The sequence below is a fragment of the Acanthochromis polyacanthus genome, chromosome 5, assembly GCF_021347895.1.
Source record: "Acanthochromis polyacanthus isolate Apoly-LR-REF ecotype Palm Island chromosome 5, KAUST_Apoly_ChrSc, whole genome shotgun sequence".
NCBI classification, from domain to species: domain Eukaryota; kingdom Metazoa; phylum Chordata; class Actinopteri; family Pomacentridae; genus Acanthochromis; species Acanthochromis polyacanthus.
In genome coordinates this window covers 25,275,947-25,297,625 of record NC_067117.1, presented here as the reverse complement: position 1 = coordinate 25,297,625, position 21,679 = coordinate 25,275,947, and the positions used below count along the sequence as shown (strand labels likewise).

The window sequence follows — 21,679 nt, the reverse complement described above, 5'->3', positions numbered from 1 at the left end:
TCTCATTAAAAGACATCTAGACTTATCTATTCATTCTTGGTTCTTGAAGACATTTCAAGAACAATTCAAAAACATTTCTTCATTTCAGTTCTTTAAAATCTTTCAGAACTGCTCTGAATCTGTCAGTATAACAATCTGACAGTGATTCCCACTTTCCTTGAGCCAGCAGACAGTGGATTCATTGTGGCTATCCACAACATAATAACACTATTATTATAAACAATTACATAATTTCGTTTTCCTAAGAGCTTCAGTAAATGGCAACTCAACTATTCTTGTTTTTTTTTTTTTGTTTGTTTTTTGGGTTCTTTGAGATGTTTCATCTCTCACTCAAGAGGCTTCTTCAATTCCAAAACTGCTCAGAATTGTTCAGTTCTGTTCTTCAGAGCTGAACTAATCTCTACTCGAGAGTCTCCAAAAACCATAAAAGAGACGTCCAGTTGCCTTCTGCTGAAACTCTTAGAATTACAATTATTGATGTTGACTGAGCTGGAGAACTGAGTGTTGTTATCAGAATATCTCTAATGTTTTTCTACATTAAATTGTTAGTAGATATGCACCTGTCAAAAGTGGTGGATGCACTCAAATAACAGGATTTTGTGTCTAATATGATGCCATATTAGTGCTTTTGACAAGCCTGTAATAATGTGTTTGCTTGAGACGTTTTATTTCTCATTCAAGAGGTGTCTTCAGTTCTGTTCTTCAGAACTGAATTGATCTCTATTGAAGAGTGTCCAAGAACTAATAAAAGAGGAGTCCAGTTGCCTTCTGCTAAAACTCACAGGATTATCATTAATACAGTTGACTGAGCTGAGAGCAGATCTCTAGTGTTTTTTTTCCGATAGACCCACATCAAACTGTAACTAGATTTACACAAAAAGTTTGTGCTGCCTGCACATGAATAATAGGATTTTGTTATTATTGTCAGTTATCATGACATACAGGCACATTTTGACAAACCCATAATCATCCATCCATCTATTATCTGTGCACTGCTTAATCCTCATTAGGGTCGTGGGGGGTCTTGAGTCTATCCCAGCTGAGTTAGGGCAACGGCAGGAGACACCCTGGACAGGTCACCAGTCTATCATAGGGCTACATATACTGACAATAAAGCACGCTCACGCCTGTAATCACATGCTTTCTTTATTTAATTCTTTATTTTATGTATTTATTTATTGGTCCTTGAAGATATTTCATTTCTCATTTAAGAAATGCTTCATTCAGAAGAATTTATTTCTGTTCTTTAGAACTGAACTGATCTCCCCCGGAGTGTCTCTGTACTCTGTACTGAAGCCCTATAAATTATAATTATTACTTTTTATTAAGTTGGAGAGTTTGGTGGGGTTATCTGCAGGTCTCAAATTGCTAGCAGATTTACACCTGTCTAAAGAGTTTGTGCTGGCTGCACTACAATACCAGGATTTTGTGTCTACAACCTGCAATAATAGGCTTGCTATATTTTATTTTTCTATGCATTGTTTGAATCTAAATTGCTGTATTGTTTTCTTTAACTATTTTTTGACATAAAGTGGTTTGAATGTTTTTTTAAGTTCCATTTGTTCTAGCAGAGGGATTGTGAAGGATGCTGCATCTGTGCACATCTGTATGGAAGTGTGTAGGTTGAGAGGAGAGGTCTGTCAAATATCTCTAGTAGTTATTAAAATAGCTGCTAAATATCCATCCAGACTTTTAAACCCCTGCGCCTTCTGATTGGCTGCCGGCCGGTCACGTGGTGGAGTGCAGTCAGTCGCTGTGCCGTGCCTCGAGCCAGCGCTGAGTGGAGCCTGTCTGCCAACAGCTTCAGCAGCGGCTCTATCTGGATCCTACTACACTCACTGACAATTAAAGGAGGCCCCCTTTTTCTTCTTATTTTCGAGGACTATTCTTCACCATGGGCGACAAAAAGAGCCCTACCAGGTAATGCGACCGTCCCCTGTCGATTTCGAGCTGTTTTACGCGTTTTGGGGCTCGATATTCGGATGCGTTTCTCTCACACAAGGATCGTTTCTCCCTTTTTCAGTTGGTATGCCACAGCTAGCTAGAATAGTGCAGTCACTATGGCGGCTTCTCGCTCCCTACAACCCAGTCACTTAACAGACAAAGGGAAATTTTTCAGAGGATACGCCTGGCATTCCTTGAAACGCTCTTCCGTCTCGACGAAGCCTTTTGGAGGGTCAATGTCGAAATGGGCATTGTTTGATATTGGTTTTGTTAGCCGACATGCTAAGCTTCGATGCCGAAATTTTTAGCAATGCTTGCCTGCCTGCTAGCCTAGCTGGCGATACAATCGGACGGTGTGGATAGTCGCCCGCTTCTCCACTGTGGAGATTTATTAACCAAGGAGCTCTACTTGCCGGGACTCGAACCCAAAATTAATGACAACACCACCACGCTTTGTGATGTGCCGGGGGGCTTGTATATCGCACGCCGGGTGGTGTTTGTCACAATCTCCGTTCTTGTTAATTCATGAAATGTGCGCTGGTGGTATTTCTAAAACTAACTTGACCTTAACATTTGTCTCGTTTGTTGTAAGGCCAAAAAGACAAGCCAAACAGACCGCTGACGACGGATACTGGGACTGTAGCGTCTGCACCTTCAGGAACACCGCCGAGGCTTTCAAATGCAGCATCTGCGATGTGAGGAAGGGCACATCCACAAGGTAACGTAGCGCTCCCTCTCTCTCTCTCTCTCCCCTCTCGTCTGAGCGTCTCGTTTTCCCCCTGCCTGCCTGGCTGCAGCAGCATTGCATCGCAATTTATGGGAATGACAACTTTGATCGACAGCCTATTTGTCTGTGAGCGAATGGGGACTTGTTGATGGACAATCTCGCACATATCTCCCGCCGTTGTCTTGGATTATCCGTATAGTTTCTTGTTTTATGCGACTAACATTGCGTTGCTTTTATGCATTCGTCTAGGTAGGCTGACTGCTTCACTAGCCAGAGGGGGGATGGGGTGGGGAAGAGGGACCGTACTTCATGATGGCTGTACAGCTACAGTGCATCAACAGAGCAACATGGAGAGGGATGTGTTTTTTTGTTTGTTTGTTTTTTTCATGGAGTGAAACAAGGTGAATGCCTGCCTGTGCATTTCACCTACCTGTAGGATTGCAGAAAACCTCTTAATGGTCTGACAAGTAAGGCTTACTGGGCAGAAGGCTGATGTACAGTAGGAGAGTGCTTATATTTCTTAGCTTAAGAAAACCCCAGATGTACATTTTGACATTCCTGAGGTCATCAGACTTTTTTCTCTTGTGCTCTGTAGTTCAAGGCAGTGTCGTCTCACGCACAGTCTGGTGTCACCCTGTGAAGTTCACAGTTTTGAAAGGCCAAAAATTATTTAATTTTTTCATTTCCAATGTCAGTCCAAACATTTGTCAATGATTGATCATTTTGAAAGCTCAGTTTGCCTCAAATTTGCTTTATTCTCAAAGCTGTTAAGTGAATTCACTGATGTTTGCCCTCAGATATTTCTCCAGATTAATATCAGCATTTATAGTAACAGGGTTGTGTGTCCCAGACATTTCCCCCGAGCTTAACTCAGAGTACATTTTGTAATGTCAGCAGAAGACATCGCCTTATGGGAAATTGAGATGAAATCATTGTACAACACTGATGGGATTCCCTTTCAGTTTTGTGTATACTGACGCATACTCCTTCTGTTCAGGGGAAGGTTTCTGATCATAAGTTGCGTGTGTGTTTGTTTGCTCATGTCATCGGTTGCATGATGAGACGGAGAGACAGATGAGTCATTTGTGGGTTTGTTGACAAGTCCCCTGCACTCTAACCTTTCCAGCTGTGGTTTCACGATAAGTGGCTCAGCTGACACCCGTGGTGCACCGTGGATGGGGAGAACACACTTAGGGCTGGTTTACTGACAATCCAGAAGATTGAGCTCCGTCTTTTTCATCTCGCTCCCCTCCCCCTATGATCTTTTCCCAGCATCGTGTAGCTTAAGACCACAGCTGATGATGTAGGCTGAGCACGCTGCATGAAAGCAGGAAGCCGAGACAAGCATGTCGTAGCCATCCTGCCTCTGTGCTTTGGCAACAGCCCAGTTGCCTCTATTTGGTAAATGGGAGCACATGACATCACTGGAGTGGTTGTCACACATTCCTGTTTGATCTGAATTGTTAACCTTTGATTAATTCAGTTGTGTAGTTGCGGGGCTGCCTCTTATTCTAATGAGTACTAATTAGGCGTCTTTTCTTCACTGTTTGATGTGTTCTAGCAAGGCATGGGACGAAGCAAGATGCTCTTAGCTAAATGATTTACACTTAAGGCTGTGTGTGGATGTTTGTCTTGCTGCTTTTATCTGGGGCTCCAATTTGAATGTGCGTTTATGCATGAGGACACATGTGTTCACTAATTAGAGTTCCTCACTGCTGGTAGAAGTCAACACCGAAGCTTGATTTGGATCATCAATTTATGTTCACTGCAAGATAGATGATCTTACATACTGATTTGTGCCACCAGTGTGAGACGATTGTATTGAAGGCATTTTTGAAAAGGGTTTGTTGCGAGTGGAGTGGTTGTGACAGTCCTGTTCAGCTAGCATTGACTGAAAGGAGAAAACAGATGTAGCTGAAGTTTCGGGCAGCATCACAGTCAGTGGTACACCTCATCTACTACTGAAAAGTTGTTTTGTACAACAGGTAGCATTTGGCAGATGCTAATACAGCAATGTGCTTGCTGGCTGCAGTTTGTATCAGGGTCTATCAGCGTGTCCCAAATGAAATTCTAAACCAGTTGAATATTTGCATCCTCTCTGAGTTTGATAGTGCAGACTGTGAGGCGTGGATCTAAGTCATTAAGACACCAGCTGTTTCTACTGGTGGTGATGGGGAACACACACTTGACAGGATACATGGCGATAGACGGGTGTTGGCTTACACTCTGATGAGGCTTGAATCACACTTTGTCCCCTGCCAGCGGTAGGCAAGCTGGAAACCGGGAGGCTGTGCATCTCTGATTTGTTTTAATGGAGTCAAGAATGTGTGTTAACGAGATCAAAACTCTGGCTGTGGCATCAGCATGCAAGGAGAGGCCTCGTTCTTCCCAGCCGAGCGCAGCCTAACGAACCTGTTGACCCAGTCCAGCTCAGTGATGAAACATGATACCCAAGTAGGCTAAATGTAGCCTCTGCCACTCTGACTCTTAAACAAGAAAGCACTCTGCTTTTTGCACCTGACCTCACTGCTAATCTACAAGTCCAAGCAGCCCAAGTTTTCAGCCTCTGCATTCAGTACCCGCTTCTTTGGTAATTGGAGAAGGGCTTGCATTAGCATCCCCTGTGAGGTGGATGCTATCATATTTAAATGTTTCTGGCATCTGAACTCGATCGCTGTGTGAATGTGACACTGTGTTGCTGTACATCAGTTTGCTTTGTGGTGGTGTTTGGTATGCACCTCTGGCAGCCCTGGGGCCCAGAGAGAAACCATTAGGAGCCCTCTAAAAGTTGATTGATGGTGGGGATCACAGGAAGTCTTGAGGTACCTCAGTCTTTGCTGTTATCTTCGCTCTATTGCTCTGTAGTCAACCATTTCAAATAACTTTCATCTCTGCTTCATATAAAACAGAATAAATGGGTGTTTCTCTCATGTTAGCAAAATGTAGTGCTGGGATTTGATTAAATAGAAAAACTTGCAAAGTAGTCCTCAAGGTATTTGAAACCCAGACTGCTCCAAGGCCACAGACACTAAGCCATTATGACTGATGGTAGTAAATGATCTTAGTAGAAATTAACATTTTTACAACCATTTGTACAGAAATCACAGCAAAGCAACTTATTTGTGCAGTGTTTTGTTTTGTTTCCTGCGTAGTAAATGCTGATAAAGAGGTCAAAAGATAATCCAAAAAAATTGTCAGGTGATCTTAGTTAGTCAAGATTGCTTTTTAAAATGAAGCCAAATCTGTCCAAGAAATCAGGATTGGCAGCGTGAAATATCATGCAGGAGGTGTCAGTGTTAAAAACCTGCTGCTCTGAGCTAAATAAAATGAAAGACTTGTGACGTTTCTGCATATAATTCCTATTCTTTCCGTGTCACCAGGCAGCCTCTGTAGGTTTACGACAGTCAACATTTATTGTGTTTATCTAACAGGTGAGGCTGTGCTACAAGTAAAAACAAGTCAATTACTTTTAGTCTCCTGTAGCTTGTTGAGTCTGACTGATCACTGTGGCAAACATATGTAAGTCAATCACTATATTTGTTCACCACTGTAGATATTGCAGATGTAAATATGCAATGCGTTTAGTCTGGCTTGATAGTAAGACCATATGGGAGACCACCCATAAATCTACACTTGAAGGTGGACTCAGCATTGATAAGCAGATTCAGAGTGACGGATAAATAAATGATATCCACCACTACAGTCATGGATTAGGAGTGAGGCTAAAAAAGTAAAAGTGTGTGTGTGTGTTAAGACAGCACAATTGTTGTAAAATGATTGCAGTGTGTCTGTGTTTGTGGGCGCCTTGGTGTGTGTGCTTGTCTGTCTTTTCCAATGATGGAATAGAGTCATTATAATCCGTGGATTCTACCACTGTCACATTAAGGCAAATTGTCTAGGATAATGGAATTACATAAGAGGGACATGCTGGCGCTCAATTTATATCCGCACTTCCTCGCCCACCCCCTGCCCCCACAGCAACCCCCACTCAGAGGAAACTGCTTTTGCTTATCCAGCATTATCAGCATCTGCACTAAAGCCCTGAGCACGAGCGGGTAGCCCTAATCTTTACATGTTAATTGCCGGATTTAAAAGTTCTTAATTACTTCATGGGATTTGGCAGTGTGTGAGTGATTAAATACAATAGCCAATTTGGCAATCTGACAAAACAGAGAAATGTTGAGAGAGCTGTTGTATCTGGGCTCCTCCCCTTCAGGAAAAAAGATGAAGCAAGCAAATGAGTGTGACAGCGAGAGGGTGAGGAGTCTCTGGAAAATACAGAAGAAGGCATATGAGGACGAGGAGAGAGGGAGTCGCAGCTAGCTGAGGAATAAGGAGAAGAGGAGGGCAAAGGAGGATAGCGAGAGAGGGAGTAAGGGAGTTGTTTAGTGCGGAGTTGCAGCTTGCTGAGGAGGAAGAAGAAGGAGAGGGCAAAAGAGGACATGGATAGAAACAGAAAAGTGAAGAGACAGAGGAATGTTTAGCATCTGGACATTTATGTATGTGTGTTGAGAAGGGGGTATAGCTGTAAGGGGATGTGCTCACCCAGCCAAGAGTCTCCAGGGGCTAAAGCAGAGCGAAGCACATCATTACCCAGGGAGTAAGAGACTGGACAGCCTCATGTGTTTCTACCAGCACCACCATCCATCCATGGTTCAAGAATGGCACCGTTATACTTGCCATTCACCACAGCTGAGTTTGTGAGAGAAGTGAGAATTGCATTTACAATTTTCTTAGTTATTCCAGATGTTTTCATCTTGTTAATCTTTACTCTGGCTAAACCATAGTTAGTCTGACCACTGTTGAGAGGTCATAGTCCAGGATAAGTCAAATCAGTTTGGTAGATTTGAATCGCAGCTGCAGTAGTCAGCAGGGACTTGATGTTTGTTGTCTTGGTGTCAAGGTTTCCCCACATCTTGTTTTTGTTTGCTTGGTAGATGTTGTTTCCCTGGTGTAGAACATGAGAGCCTGCTGTGAAGGCACTGCGTCCCCTTTGGCCGTGCTGCTTGATAATTTGTTGAGCAAATTCCAACACGGGCTTTGTTCACGCTAAAGCAAACAGGAAAGAATATGACAGCATGGCAGCGGAGATGTGATGACCGGGTCTACTTGACAGAGAACTCATGCACACCAGAGGTAAGCAGCAGGAAGAGGAGACCTGCTTAAAGTGTGCAGCATTTAGGAGAAACAGTGGCAGAGCTAATGCATGAGCAGAAAGTGAAGAGCAAGGCGCCAAAGAGGAAATGATGGAGCGGTGGTGCAGAAGAGGAAAACAAATGAATGATAGTGAGCAATGTGACAGGGGTGCTGATGGAAGGAGCTCATATGTGCTTAATGCCTTTGCAATGACTTGCTGTCAGCCTGCTCGATGCCAGGCAGTTCGTTGCCTGAAAGGTCACTCATGGAAAGACTTGTCACTGTGACGATGAAGTATCTTTTGCACATAAGCAGACACAAAGTTAGACATTTCCTCTTTAAATTCACTCTAACACACACCAACCCAGACAGCCAGACTCCTTTAGCCTGTCGGGAGAAGCAGAAAAACTTGCTCCCGGCAGCCTGCGTGGTGAATAACATTACAGTTGTTGCAGACAAGTTGAGATATCTTTGGGAGATTTTCCCCAGTTCCTTTGCTCTGCCCACTACAGCCAGTATTCCCTACTGTTGTAACACAATGCTAGGTGTGATTTGTCTTTTGTTGTTTTAGGAAAAAGTTGTGTGGTTTAGATGCTATCTGGGATTTCACTGGGACATTTTGTGGAAACTTTGTGCGCAGATGCTAATAAATCATACATTTTATGACTCCACGTATTATGTTTTCAGGTAGTGCATCAATCCATCACAGTCTTGTGCGTGCGATATGTCTTGAACACCTGGAGGGAGCATATTTAAATTTGGCATAAATATTCACAGGAAATAATTAATGAACTGATTTGATGTTAGTCACCAAAGGCCAGGGTCACTGTGACCTCAAACTCATCCCATTCTTGTGAAAACAGTACATCAAGAATGCCTCGAGGAAATTTGTTCAAATTTGGCTAACATGGAGACTTGAGGATGAACAGATTAGACTTTGATGGTCCAAGGTCATGGTCACTGTGATCTCACAAAGTATGTTTCTGGCTATAGCTCACATATTTAGAGGGTTATTATGACAAACTTTCACATACATGTGTAATTGGATAACATGATGAAGTGCTGACATTCATATCCAGATAATGAAGTCTGGACAGACATGGATGTAAACTACAAGCTTGATGTCTGATGTTGAAAACCTGTAGCTTATATTAGTAGTTTTTAAAAAAAAAACTGTTTCTGTGGTTGAAATGAACAGTGTCGCCTATTGTAGATTATATCAGCTGTAGCTAATTAATATTCAGTCTGCTACACCGACACATTTGTCTGTTGGTTAATGTGATGATGCACATATCTATGTATCATCACTCTCCAGTAACCAGTGATAATACACTGCTCAAAAAAAGTAAAGGAACACTTTGAAAACATATCATATTTCAATACGGGGAAAAAACAAACTGGATATTAGCATTGATATGAACTGGATAATGTGTTAGGAATGAAAAGTGCCACATTGTTTGATGGGAATGAAAATTATCAACCCCCCAGGAGGGCTAAATTCAAGACACCACAAAATCAAAGTGAAAAACTGATGTGGCAGGCTAGTCCATCTTTCTGAAATTCCTTGGCAGCAACTCAAAACGGTATTCAGTAGTTTGCATGGCCTCTATGTGCTTGTATGTGTGACTGACGATGCCGGGACAAGCTCTGAATGAGACAACAGATGGTGTCCTGGGGTATCTCCTCCCAGAACTGGACCAGGGCATCACTGAGCTCCTGGACAGTCTGAGGAACAACCTGATGGTGTCGGATGGAACAAAACATAATGTTCCAAAGGTGTTCTATTGGGTTTAGGTCAGGTGAGCATGGGGGTCAACTAATGGTATCAGCTCCTTCATCCTCCAGGAACTGCATGAGTTCTCTTACCACATAAGACTGGGCATTGTCGTGCACCAGAAGGAATCCAGGACCACTGCACCAATGTATGGTCTGACAATGGGTCAAAGGATTTCATCCTGATACCTAATGGCAGTCAGAATGCCATTGTCCAGCCTGTAGAGGTCTGTGCATCCCTCCATGGATATACCTCCCCACACCATCACTGACCCACCACCAAACCGGTCATGCTGAACAGTGTTACAGGCAGCATAACGTTCTCCACGGCTTCTCCAGACCCTTTCATGCCTGTCACATGCGCTCAGGGTGAACCTGCTCTCATCTGTGAAAAGCACAGGGCACCAGTGGTGGACTTGCAAATTCCTGTGTTCTATGGCAAATGCCAGCCGAGCTCCACGGTGCCAGTCAGCGAGCACAGGGCCCACTAGAGGACGCTGGGCCCTCAGACCACTCTCATTACATCTCTTTCTGATTGTTTGGTCAGAGACATTCACACCAGTGGTCTGCTGGAGGTCATTTTGTAGAGCTGTTGCAGTGCTCATCCTGGTCCTCCTTGCACAAAGGAGCAGATACCTGTCCTGCTGATCGGTTGAGGACCTTCGACAGCCCTGTCAGGCTCTCCCAGACTAACTGCCTGTCTCCTGGAATCTCCTCCATGCTCTTGAGAATGTGCTGGGAGACACAGCAAACCTTCTGGCAATGGCACGCATTGATGTGCCATCCTGGAGGAGTTGGACTGTCTGTGGAACCTCTGTAGGGTCCAGGTATAGCCTCATGCTACCAGAAGTGACACTTACCCTAGCCAAATGCAAAACTAGTGAAAAACAGTCAGAAAGCATTAGGAAGGAAAAAAATGTCAGTTTCCTTCACCTGTAAACTCATTCTTGTTTTGGGGGTTGTCTCACTGTTACCTCTCCAGTGCACCTGTTGTTAATTTTATGAACACCAAAGCAGCTGAAACTGACTAAAAAGCCCCTCAATTACTTACTTGACCAGATCAGTATCCCACATGTTTGACTGATTTGATGCAATACTTAGATTAAAAAGTGTTCCTTTAATTTTTTTGAGCAGTGTATAAATGATTAGCTGATTGTGGCACATGATTTGCAGGGGACTCAGTTAATCGTTTTAGGCCTATTAGGTCAACATTTTGAGCTCATTATTCCCATACTTGTAAATCAGAACTTTGTTTATTTGGACCAAGTTGGTTGTGTAACATGAGTTGTAAAAGTCTTGTGTCAGTTTTAGGGTGTAGCTACAGGTTGTAAAAATTAATCAGGCTAGCTTGATAGGGCTGGGCAGTCTGTGTTTAGATTGTCAAATTGTTACCAGTGATCATGTGTTTCTCCTTAACGAAGATTTCTTCCTCCCTCCTCTTGCTGTTTTGTGTGTGTTTGTCTCTTTTTCTAATTACACAAATAAAGAGTAGTTCCACTGTATGTGCTAAAACAAAGTTGTGACAAATTATCCCATAATTGAAAAATAATTACAGGTCAACTGTCAGTAACTAAAGGCATTTACTGTAATACATTCACATGTGAATTTCAGGCTTCAGCTACCCACCAGAAATAGACTTGCATTTAAAGAGAATGGAACAGAAAAAGAATGGCTCATTGAATCTGTGGACACACAAACTAGCTAGAAGCAGCAAGCATGTGGAGAATGGAGTTATAAGACTTTGCCTGATTGTACAGCACACAGAATTGGAAGATTGAAAAGGGAACACAGATAGATTGCCTTAAACTAATGAGCAGCATTATGATGAATAATGGTGAAAAATTGCATTTTGTCCTCAGTCATTGATAGTTGGTGTGATCTTCATTCTGTGAAGCACATAGCTTAATCAATGTTATGATTAATTTTGTAACAACCACTAAAAACTGTGATATTCTGGCTTCTTGCGTTCTTTTAAGTTGTAGAGGGTCAAGGTGGAGAAGGGGCAATAACATTAAGCCCTCAAAATCCTGACTGGAAGGGGCAGATGAAGGGATGAATACCTAATGCCTCTGGTGGGCAGCGAGAATGAATTGAGACGAGCTCTAGCCTCAGGCTGATCTTGAGGTGCTATCCTCATTCAACCTCCCCAGCGCACTCACTCACACACATTGTTTTACTCATGGATGGCTGGAGATGACAACACTGCTCCAGTCTCTTCAGGCTCAGAATTTCCTCACGGGGAACCCAAAGTCCCACAGTCCAGCAGTATTTGTAAGTTTGCACTTAACTTTTAGGGCAAGAAGAAACAAATGACTGGGTTTGTATATATACACTGTTCTAGGTACATTTATTACAGGTTCTGTCTGAGACATTTGGACCTTTATATTTATTGATTTTATCATCTCTGGACATAGCGCACTACACCTCAGGATAAGCAGAAAGGACAATTATAATTTAATTCATCCTCCTGAGGGTCATCTCCAGCTCTAGAAATCCATGTTTCTATTTGCGTTTTACAATCAAATGTCAAGATTTGCTGCTTTTTCTGTTGCAATGGCAAATTGTATCCCCTTGTGACAGCACTTAGGTCATTGGTTTCTCTTCTTTTTTTGGTTTCTGATTTAAGAATTTATTTATCTGAAGAAATTGTCAACAAATTAGTCAATAATGCCAAACCCAAGTTGATGTATTTGAATTGCTGTTGTTCAGCCAACAGCCTCCAATCCCAGGAAAGTAAACAATGAGTCACTTATCTAAAATAGCTGCTGAATCATATTTGTTGATTCACTTAGTGTTAGTTGTATTAAATTATTAATATTGACTTTACTACATATGATGCTTTGATGACAATCTGTACAATCCAAACTAATTTTGCTTTTTCACATTATCATCTTGCACAAGCACACGGTTTTTATTTGCCTGGTTTCTGAGAAAATGTTATCAGAATCATGAGCTGAGGCTATACAGTGCTCCTCCCAAACAAACTTCAAGCCGTTCTCGAGAGAGTGTCCAACATTTAAATACAGAACAATAGAGCATACAGAGGAGTATACCAGCTGACTAGTTAATAAATTCGGAGCAGCGCAGGCAGCTCTGGGCTCTGCTCCATCAACCTTCATAGTAGTAGGGGGAGGGGAGGACATCATGTGTTTCAGCATAATGATCAAGGCGTAAAGCAAGTGTTGACACAGATGAGTGCATGTAGATCATCAGTTAGATGATTGCCAGAGCGTCACAGGGAGGTGGTGTGATCAAACTAAAGCCCTGTGGCATCCTCACATGTTGGATCTGAGACATGTGCTCCAGGCTGAGGCTGTGATGGTCGCTCAGTCCCGTGCGTGGGGAAACCAGGTCACTACTGAATGCAAATGAATTGAGGATTCGTGTTTCTGAACAACTTTGCAGGTCGTCGAGGAGAAGTTTTTTTTCCCATGCAGTTGTGGTTATTTACAAAACGTGAATGAGAGAGCGGGAGATGTTTTAATACCCTGAGCTATTTAGTGGGCTGTCCTTGGTCGAAGAACACCGTTGTCTGTTGGCTGTCTCATTCTCTCTCTCTCGTCTTCGCTCAGCTGTCTGCCGTTGCATTCATTCAGCCTGGCAGGAAATAATTGCTTGTCCTCCACACAGCACTTCAAATAAAAGAGCTGTGTTAATGAGGGCTTTCCTTCGTCTCTCTCTCTCTCTCTATCGCACTCCCCATCGCTCGTTCACTCTCTTCATTACTCTCTCTCTCTGAAGTGCTTGGGCTCATTGTTTTGGTTTGTGTAGAAAGAGTTCCCTCTTAAACAGCCGCTTCAGCTTTTGCTCCTGGCTGGCAAGTATCGGCTGCTCCTGACCAGCCAGAGCAGCAGCTGAGCAGAGGTGTGTCTGTCTCTGTGACAGTTCAGGCTGAGTGGAGCAGTCTAACTATGGGTGTCAGTCTGACTGAATTAGGAGCTTTTAAGCATGATGATAGTTATTTCTGGGCATCCCGTGGAGGGAGTCTCCCCACTCCTCCCTTTCCCAGACGGTAGAATTTAGGGGCAAGCATAGGAGGAGCTGTCAATCACAGGCTATTGTTGTGCGAACGGGGAGGTAATATGCTGTAAGCCCTCACAGTGGGAAATGATTCAACAGCAGGCTTTACACACTTGACACCTACACACACACACACACACACAAAACACTCGCACCCCCACAGATTCCCCAGGAATATATTGGCAGCAATGGGAGGTTGGAGCAATTTCTGCAATTGGACCCCGGGGTTCACTTCTGGTCCTGCTCCCACTATCATTTCTGGCATTTCAAACCTTGTGTTGTATAGGTTGTTCCTATTTGAAAAACAGTATGGTTCAGTTGTAGTTGTAATTTTCCTCAAAGTTGTAGTTTGATTAGTACGTTCTATGCTTTATATTGTGAACAAATTATTTTGATGTGAATTGTGATACATTTTTGATTTGTATATGGGTTTATTTTTAAGCAGGACCTGTTGTGAGCCACTGCTATTTATTAGAATAGAGTGGCACACACAGTGTCATGCAGAAACCCCAGCCATGTTAATGAGCCACAGAGCAGTGCTGTGCAAAGTCATGATGTGTGGTCAGTAAATGAATAATGGGGCAAAGAGAGCGGTGGCTGTATCATGCCAGGAGCAACTCATGGCTGACTTACAGCTGGCACTGAATCACTGCCTAACTACTAAGGCAGCTTCTGCCACCACTCCTGCTGCTGACACAAATCTCGGGCTCTGACCAAGGCACCGAGTCCACAAAGGCCTGAAGCTTATCAGCCAATCAGTCACTCACTCATTCACCACCTCTTTGACTAACAGGTCTCGCTGCCAAGCAAAATTATTTCTGGTCTGGTTGGATGCGATCTGTGTGCACAATCTGTTTACTCTCTGGGTTAGAGAAACAAATAATTTTTCAAGAGGGTATACATGGGTGAGTGCATGTCATCATTGTAGCTTTGACTGCTGCTGCTTTTTGGTGTAGTTTAAGCCGCCTGCCCTAAAGCACAATTCTTTCTCAGACTTTCTCAGTGACGGCATAGTGACATTTCCCTCAAGTTGTTGACACTGGATCCAGTGGTACTCTAGGGACCAGCTGCAATCTAGTGGGATGAACTGCACTGTGTCATCAGAACAGAGACAGGACAGAGAGAAGCTCAGGAATATGCAGAAGTCAGGATTTTTATGTTATCGTCTGACATTTGTTTAAATGCCATAGCTTTTTCTACAGTAGAGGCATGTTACAACAAATTGATAATATGTCAGTGCATGTTACAGGTCCATTTCTTTAAAATCAATGCAATAATTTATTGAGGAATTATCCAATTAATTGCTGATATATTTCAAAGCTTTGCTGAGCATCCTGTGACTTACCCAAGGTACTATGAGGATGACTTGTAATACTCAGCGCAGGAAGTAATTACTCTAAATTGAATTGGAATTGGGATCTATTTGATGGGAATCGGATAGTGTTAGCAATTATAAAGATGGGATCGGAGGAAAATTTCACTCCCAACTCTAATTTTCAACCACCGAACATCCCCAAAGAGGATTTCACACGAGGGCAGCAGGTAGAAAAAAAACCCCAGGCTCCAGAGAACCACAGCGACTAATGTATGCCGAATCAACAGCCCAGGGCTCATCAGCATTCACCACAGCTGGTGTATTGATTGGAGTGTAGTGTGAGCATTACAACATGATGCTCCATTATGCCCCAATTGATTGCCTTCTGATCAGCTGCATGTCCCAACCCCCTCCTCAAGGAGAGCCCCTCGCAGTCTGTGATGGGTCACAGCATGAAGAGACTAAATGAGTTAGATGGAGCAATTGAGAAAAAGTTGTGAGGGAAGAAATGGGCTGAGAAATAGAGTGAAGACAAAGCAAATGCTGAGTTTATTAGTGCTAGGCTTTGTTCCATTTTTAAAGCTGAAAGTACGCTGCTGACTTAATGGTTAATTTAATTATGATTATGTTGTACTTGTCTTGATGGGCATTTTATGCTTTAGAGTCAACACCCCGGTCTTTTCTTATGGATAATATGCCAGATATAAGTGTCAAAACTGTTAGAGTGAGAATTATGGCCAGTTAGACACAGTTTAATATTCTAATTTCTTCTAAATAAATGAGAAAAAGACTTGGTGGATTGTTTTTGTTTTCTTTACGGATCTGAAAAACTGCATATTATGTTTTGTTACATGCCTATTAAAAGGCAGAGACAGTTGGGCAGCGGAGAGTCAGTCTTGTAAGGCGTGGGAGGATTTAAGTGCAGAAACAAGAGTAACTGGACTGGCAATATGATGTTGCCAAATTGAAACACTGGGGCTAACCACTTAAGCGGCTGTCTGAAAACCACTCTCTACAGCAAACCACTGAAATCAGTCTGACACACTAGGGCCTCATTTTACAGCAATAACACTTGTTTATCTGGACTGATGCTTAGACCAGCAGAGTCTCTACAACTTTTCAAGACTCTCTGCTTGACCACGGGTCGCCGAAAGCAGTTAGAGATCAAGGATCAAGGGCCGTCTTCTGCTCTGTTGGGATATCACAAAAACTCTTCCTGCCAAGGCTAGAATTCGCTCCTGAAGGGTTTGGTACACACAAGTAGCTACTATAACTTGTGTTCCTGTTGAAAAGGCCTCCTGAGCAGCCATCAAGCCGTGCCAGGCTGTTTGTTTGCATGCTAAGCTTTTCAAGTGCATGTTTGTGTGTATGAGCGTACTTGCGGTTTACTCCTCACCATGCTTGCCCAGTGCTGGCTTGTGATTATCCATGTTGCTGGCTGCAGTTTGGTCTCTGCTGAGTTTCTGGAAGGCTGCAGTCATCCTTCCCTCTCCCCCGAGGTCCTCTGCTTCCCCCCAGATGCTGCCAGCTGGTGTCCATTATGCTGCAGGTGTGTGTGTTGGCTCCGGCACGCGGACCTCGGGTTAGCATTTTGCCTCACAACTTCAGGCCCTGTTCATCTGCAGAGCTGACGGAGGGAGATGCTGCTCTTGCTTGTTTGTAGCCGTTTAGTGGTGTCAAACCACAGAAAAGATCAAAAAGATTTCAGAAACAGATGGCTTTGTGTGAACCTGCACTTTAGATAATTAAAAGCTACGTGACACATTAATCTTTCTTACTTTTAGTGATTACTGAACAAGAATGATTGAATTCAAGAGAGGTTATTGCTTTTCTCGGGTTATTTATGTGGTTAAATTGAGTCAAAAAAAAAAAGGGCTGTGTGGTTGCTGATGAGCTCATTGAGCAGACCAGCAACACCACGTCCAAGTGAATCTCAGTGTGTGACAAATGGGGCCAACCCTGCAGTAATCAGATTAGAGGACCTAAGTGACGTGCTGCAAATGTCCCACCTTGTGATCCTGTGCATTCATTTTATTACAGCCGTGAGCTAATGAGATTAGCCCTCAAAACAGAGCTGCTCCACCAGGAAGCGGCCGTGGAAACCTACCTCTGCAGCAGCTGGGAGCAGCAACCCCTTTCCCTTGCTGACCATTAAGTTCATTCACCTCTCTTTGTCAGCTGCGGTGTGACTGTGTTGGTGAGTGGTCAGAGTCAGCTCACCGCTGCACTACGAGGCTAATCCATGTTTGTGCCTTGGATCTCCTCCACAGGAAACCCAGGATCAACTCCCAGCTGGTTGCTCAGCAGGTGGCTCAGCAGTACCCGATGCCTCCCCCGCCCAAGAAGGAGCGGAGAGAGAGGAGCGAGCGCACAGATAAGGAGCGCCCGGACGGCGAAGGAGAGCGAGCTAATGGAGAGGGACGCCCAGAGGTTGAGCGTCCAGAAAGAGTGAGGCCAGAAGTAGAAACCCCTGAGAAGGACAAGAGCGAGAAGGAGCAACCAATCAAAGACAAACCCGACAGAGAGAAAGACATCAGCCCAGCTGTCACGAAGAAGCCCAGCAGCAAAAAGACCAGGTCAGCGTTCAAATCAATGTGTCAGGGCTCCACTTGTGTCTCTGGGTGTCTGCTGTGCTGGCATTAATCCCACTGCTTTTCCTCTGTTTTCCCCCCAGACCCAAATCAGACAACCATCAGAGTCCACCCAGTGACAAACACAGCATACAGTCTGGCAAATCCACAACTAAGACCAACAAGAACTCTCACATTTCCAGGTGTGTAGCACCCTCTCTTACTTTGCATGTGTTTGGCAGAACACATGGTTTCTCTTCTATGACTACACAGCACTTCTTGTTAGAGAAAGTCGTGTAGCACGAGGTAAGTAGGAAACCTCAAATGATTCACAAATGATCTTTTACACTAAACACCCACTCTTACTTTTGATGCACTTGTTCTGACTGTTCATGTGTCACCCAATGATTTGAGCAATTTAGTGTAACCGCCCCCACAGTGCTGGAAGCCTCCCCCTCGTTGTTGCTGTAACACACATATTGTGGTTGGCAATTCTGGCTATTGACATTAGTGTATTCCCTTTTTCTGTCTGCGCTCCTTAGGCCCAAACTGAAGAACATCGACCGGAGTACCGCCCAGCAGTTGGCTATCACCGTAGGGAACGTGACAGTGATCATAACAGACTTTAAGGAGAAGACCCGCTCCTCCTCCACGTCCTCGTCCACCATCACGTCCAGCGCGGGCTCCGAACAGCAGCACCAGAGCTCCGGCTCCGAGAGCATGGACAAGGGCTCGTCGCGCGCCTCCACCCCTAAAGGGGATCTCTCTGTGGGGCACGACGAATCATTCTGAGGTCCCGCCTCTTTTGCCCCGTCCTCACCCTGCTCCACTCCCCCTTTTCCCCCATGTTTCTGGACACTATGGATCCCATAGGGGGAGAGATTTCACCTTGTCCCATCGCTGCCCCGCCTCCATCCCATGATCTCCCCTGGATGCTGAGAGGAGCTGGCTGGCCGAGAGGAACAGTGCGGTGCGCCTGCCGCGGAAACAAACGCCGCGCTTTGGGAACTTCCCTCGTGGTTACACCCGCGGCACAGGCGAGGAGAGCTGGGCTAGACGGAATAACGCCCCCACCCCGACCCCCCTGCGGTAGCATCCAGACACTTGTATGTATTGTTTTATATTTGTACGTGGATGTGAGGCCAAGTCGACATTTTCTTTTGTTTTGTTTTTGTAAAGAAGAATTCTCCGCTGGGCACAATAACCACCACCATTTTAATAACTTTAAACTATTATTACCCTTATTTATTACCTGTTGCACCTGTATACTTTGATATTCTCCTTTTTATGTTGAAGCTTTGCTGTGTAGCTCTGCCGATCGATCGTTCCTTCAGTGTTTTTAATACAGTTTGAAAACGATAGGACATCATACACACAAACACCACACACACACACACATGCACACACACACACACACACACTGGTGCTAGATACACTGTGAAGCGGTTTTGCAGATCTGGGATTGCCCATTCACTCAATGTGACAAAGTGCTGATGAATAAAATTCTCGTTCACTTTTCTCAACAACACTGTCTCACTCTGAACACTGTCGGGACCTCCGTCAGGTCCGTCTACTTTTCTGTACAGGTCAGTGTGCATCAGCAGAAGGTCACCTGAAGTTTAGACACCTGACTTTTTCAAATAGATTGTCTATGATTTAGTATGCTATAGCAGATTATACAGTATCTTATGTCCTTAACTGTACAGTGTAGGCTGTTGTGTAAAACACTAAAAGCTGTTGATATTTTCTGCATTCCGTACTTAAATATTGAGTTTTCTGGCTGAAGGCAGAGCTGTCCTCAGCTCCAGAGCCGGAGTTTGTTCTGTTGTGACTGAAGGATGGTTACACGCAGTTCCACTTGGTAAAACCTTATCGAACTGTAAAATAGACCTGTTGTTTCAAGCTGTTGTGAATCGATTTCTTTCTCTTTTTTTTTCTTCTTTTTTTGTGGTCCTGAAGACAACTTTTGAATCTTCATCCGCTCAACTAAGAAAACAAGTGCAAAGACATGAACAATTTACAAGGATTGACAATTCAATTGACCTGCTTTTTTTTATTTGTGTTAATTTAAGACTCCTGTCATTGAAGGCAAAAAAAATATTGCAGTAGTGAATAGAATACAATTGTACTTTCAATTTTATAACAGCAAGGCTTATTTAAGGGTTTTAATTCACTTTCACCTTAGCTGATACTAGACCAACATAATTTCCTTTTAACTGTATGAAATTGTATAAAGAATAAATGTGTATATGATATCTTAGTTTTATTTATTGAAGGACCAAAGGAATTTCATAATGACATGATACATAGACAGATGAATAACAATTTGAAATGCAATTATCTAATGTGTGAGATGAATAACAGTTTAAATAAAGACTAATATAATCCATGTAAATGGTGTTCTTATTGTCCACTCATCTCTGTGCGCGGCTAAATCGGGGCAGAGATCGTCGTGGTCCACACAAAGTGGTGGATGTCACCTCATCGTGGGGGCAATAGAAGCAGTTTGGGTAGCTGGGAAGAACTCCTGGTTTAAGACTTTTGCCTTAGTAAGCCCCTCTTCTCTCTGCTGGACTACCACAGCACCTGTAGCTACCCCCGACAGAGACCCCAGCTCAACAACTGAGCCACAAATAAAACCAGGTTAGGCGAGATTAACATGCCCCAAATAAACTCCTCCTCAGATCCCGGGGGCAGGATTTGATCTGTGTCGACTAAACGCTTTGCAGTTTCACACGTAGGGATGATAATCACGTGTGTCGTAAGCAATGTTCGAAGTCCAGGAGATACGTGTTCACTTTTTTTCTGCTTTTAAACTATGGTTAATATGTAATTATGTACTTTATTGCATACAAATATGGAATCAGTGTTGAAAGTGAGGAAAAGCAATGTGAATAGAAACTTAAAAAAGTGGGACTTGTTGGGTCAGAAGGGGAAAATGTTTTGTCCAATTTTTACTGAGAATAAAACCTTGCTTTGTAATGCAATCTATTAGAAATGGGCCTAAAAAGCCATCTTTTCACCTGCCTTATCTGCAACCACATTCACTTGACTGAGTACTCCGACAGAAAGGATTCATTGTTAAATTATTGACAAATGGCCATTCGCTGAGTATATGAATTATTGCTTGTATATAGAATTTTAAAAAGGTTCAAAGGCAAACACTATGAATAATGGCATTGGAGCTGAAATCTTTTGTTTCCTGTTTCCTTCCCGCGCAAGCAGTTCTGTTCTTGTGTGCGACCAGTAACCTTAATTTACTGTGTAAAGATGGTTACATTTTTTAGCTTTGTTTGTCAGAGACCCAAATATAGAATGCTTGTTTACTGACTGTATAACCTTAACCGTGAATTTCCAATTAAGTGTAATATACAAACTCATTTCTTCCTATAACAATGTCTTGTACAATGCTTTTAAAGTTATTGCTCGGTTTAAAAAAAGAAAAAAGAAAAAAAATGTAGGGACAGTTTAATAATCCATTCTTTGTTTAATCCAGTTTTTCTTTTCTTTTTTTTTTCCTTTTTCTGTTAACTTATAGCTGATGTGTCATTGTTTCCCCTTGTGAAATGGTCACCTTCTGTTCCTGGTGTGGAAATGTACGCAGCATTTTCAGCAAATCACGGCTCCTTGTCTAGCTTATAATGTTAAACTAATACATGTTTCTGGCATGTGCACGACTTTGCGCTTATAGGCTAACCTGATCATTTTCCTCCGCTTCAAATAGAAATGTCTATTTATGAATTTTGCTTGTAGTTTTTCACAAATAAAATTGTTAAAGTTATCTATTTTCTGGCTCTTCTGTGTTCTTTTACTGATACCATTTACATCGTGTGTCTATTGACATGTGAGTTCACCATCTCAGGTTGTTTTGTAGATAATGGGATGTATATATGGATCTGAGATGGGTCTGTATCGATTTGGGACGTCCCGGTGAGGGTGTAGCAGAGAAAGTCTCGCAGTGTAACGGCACATGGCTTGAGGGAGCCCTCGTATTGACAACAGCTTTCAATCACCGTCTCTCCAGGGGCTGGTTAGCAGCAGTCTAATGCACCATCTAAAAGCCCCAACCAGTGACTTCTTTGCTCTTTTCTGTCATTGCTGATAATCTACGCAGATATGAAAGGAGTAGTCGATGCTCACATTTGTTTTAAAATCAGATTCATTTTGCTGATGAGGTTATGCATTAATTAAGAT

General features: G+C 43.2%; 1 protein-coding gene across 1 annotated transcript; it reads left to right on the top strand.

Annotated features, from left to right (window-relative positions):
* Positions 1-1,760: 1,760 nt before the first annotated feature.
* On the top strand, positions 1,761-21,266 carry rybpb (RING1 and YY1 binding protein b). The gene is made up of 5 exons (XM_022223316.2): positions 1,761-1,920; positions 2,537-2,662; positions 17,186-17,491; positions 17,590-17,688; positions 18,028-21,266. The coding sequence occupies exons 1-5, from the start codon at positions 1,895-1,897 to the stop codon at positions 18,275-18,277; spliced, it is 807 nt and encodes a 268-aa protein (XP_022079008.1). The 5' UTR covers positions 1,761-1,894; the 3' UTR covers positions 18,278-21,266.
* Positions 21,267-21,679: the final 413 nt, after the last annotated feature.

Excerpts from the sequence above, each read along its gene's own strand:
- rybpb (XM_022223316.2), top strand. The coding sequence starts at position 1,895 with ATGGGCGACAAAAAGAGCCCTACCAG. Across the intron at positions 2,663-17,185 it reads AGGAAGGGCACATCCACAAG|GAAACCCAGGATCAACTCCC; the intron begins GTAACGTAGCGC and ends TCTCCTCCACAG. Across the intron at positions 17,689-18,027 it reads AAGAACTCTCACATTTCCAG|GCCCAAACTGAAGAACATCG; the intron begins GTGTGTAGCACC and ends TGCGCTCCTTAG.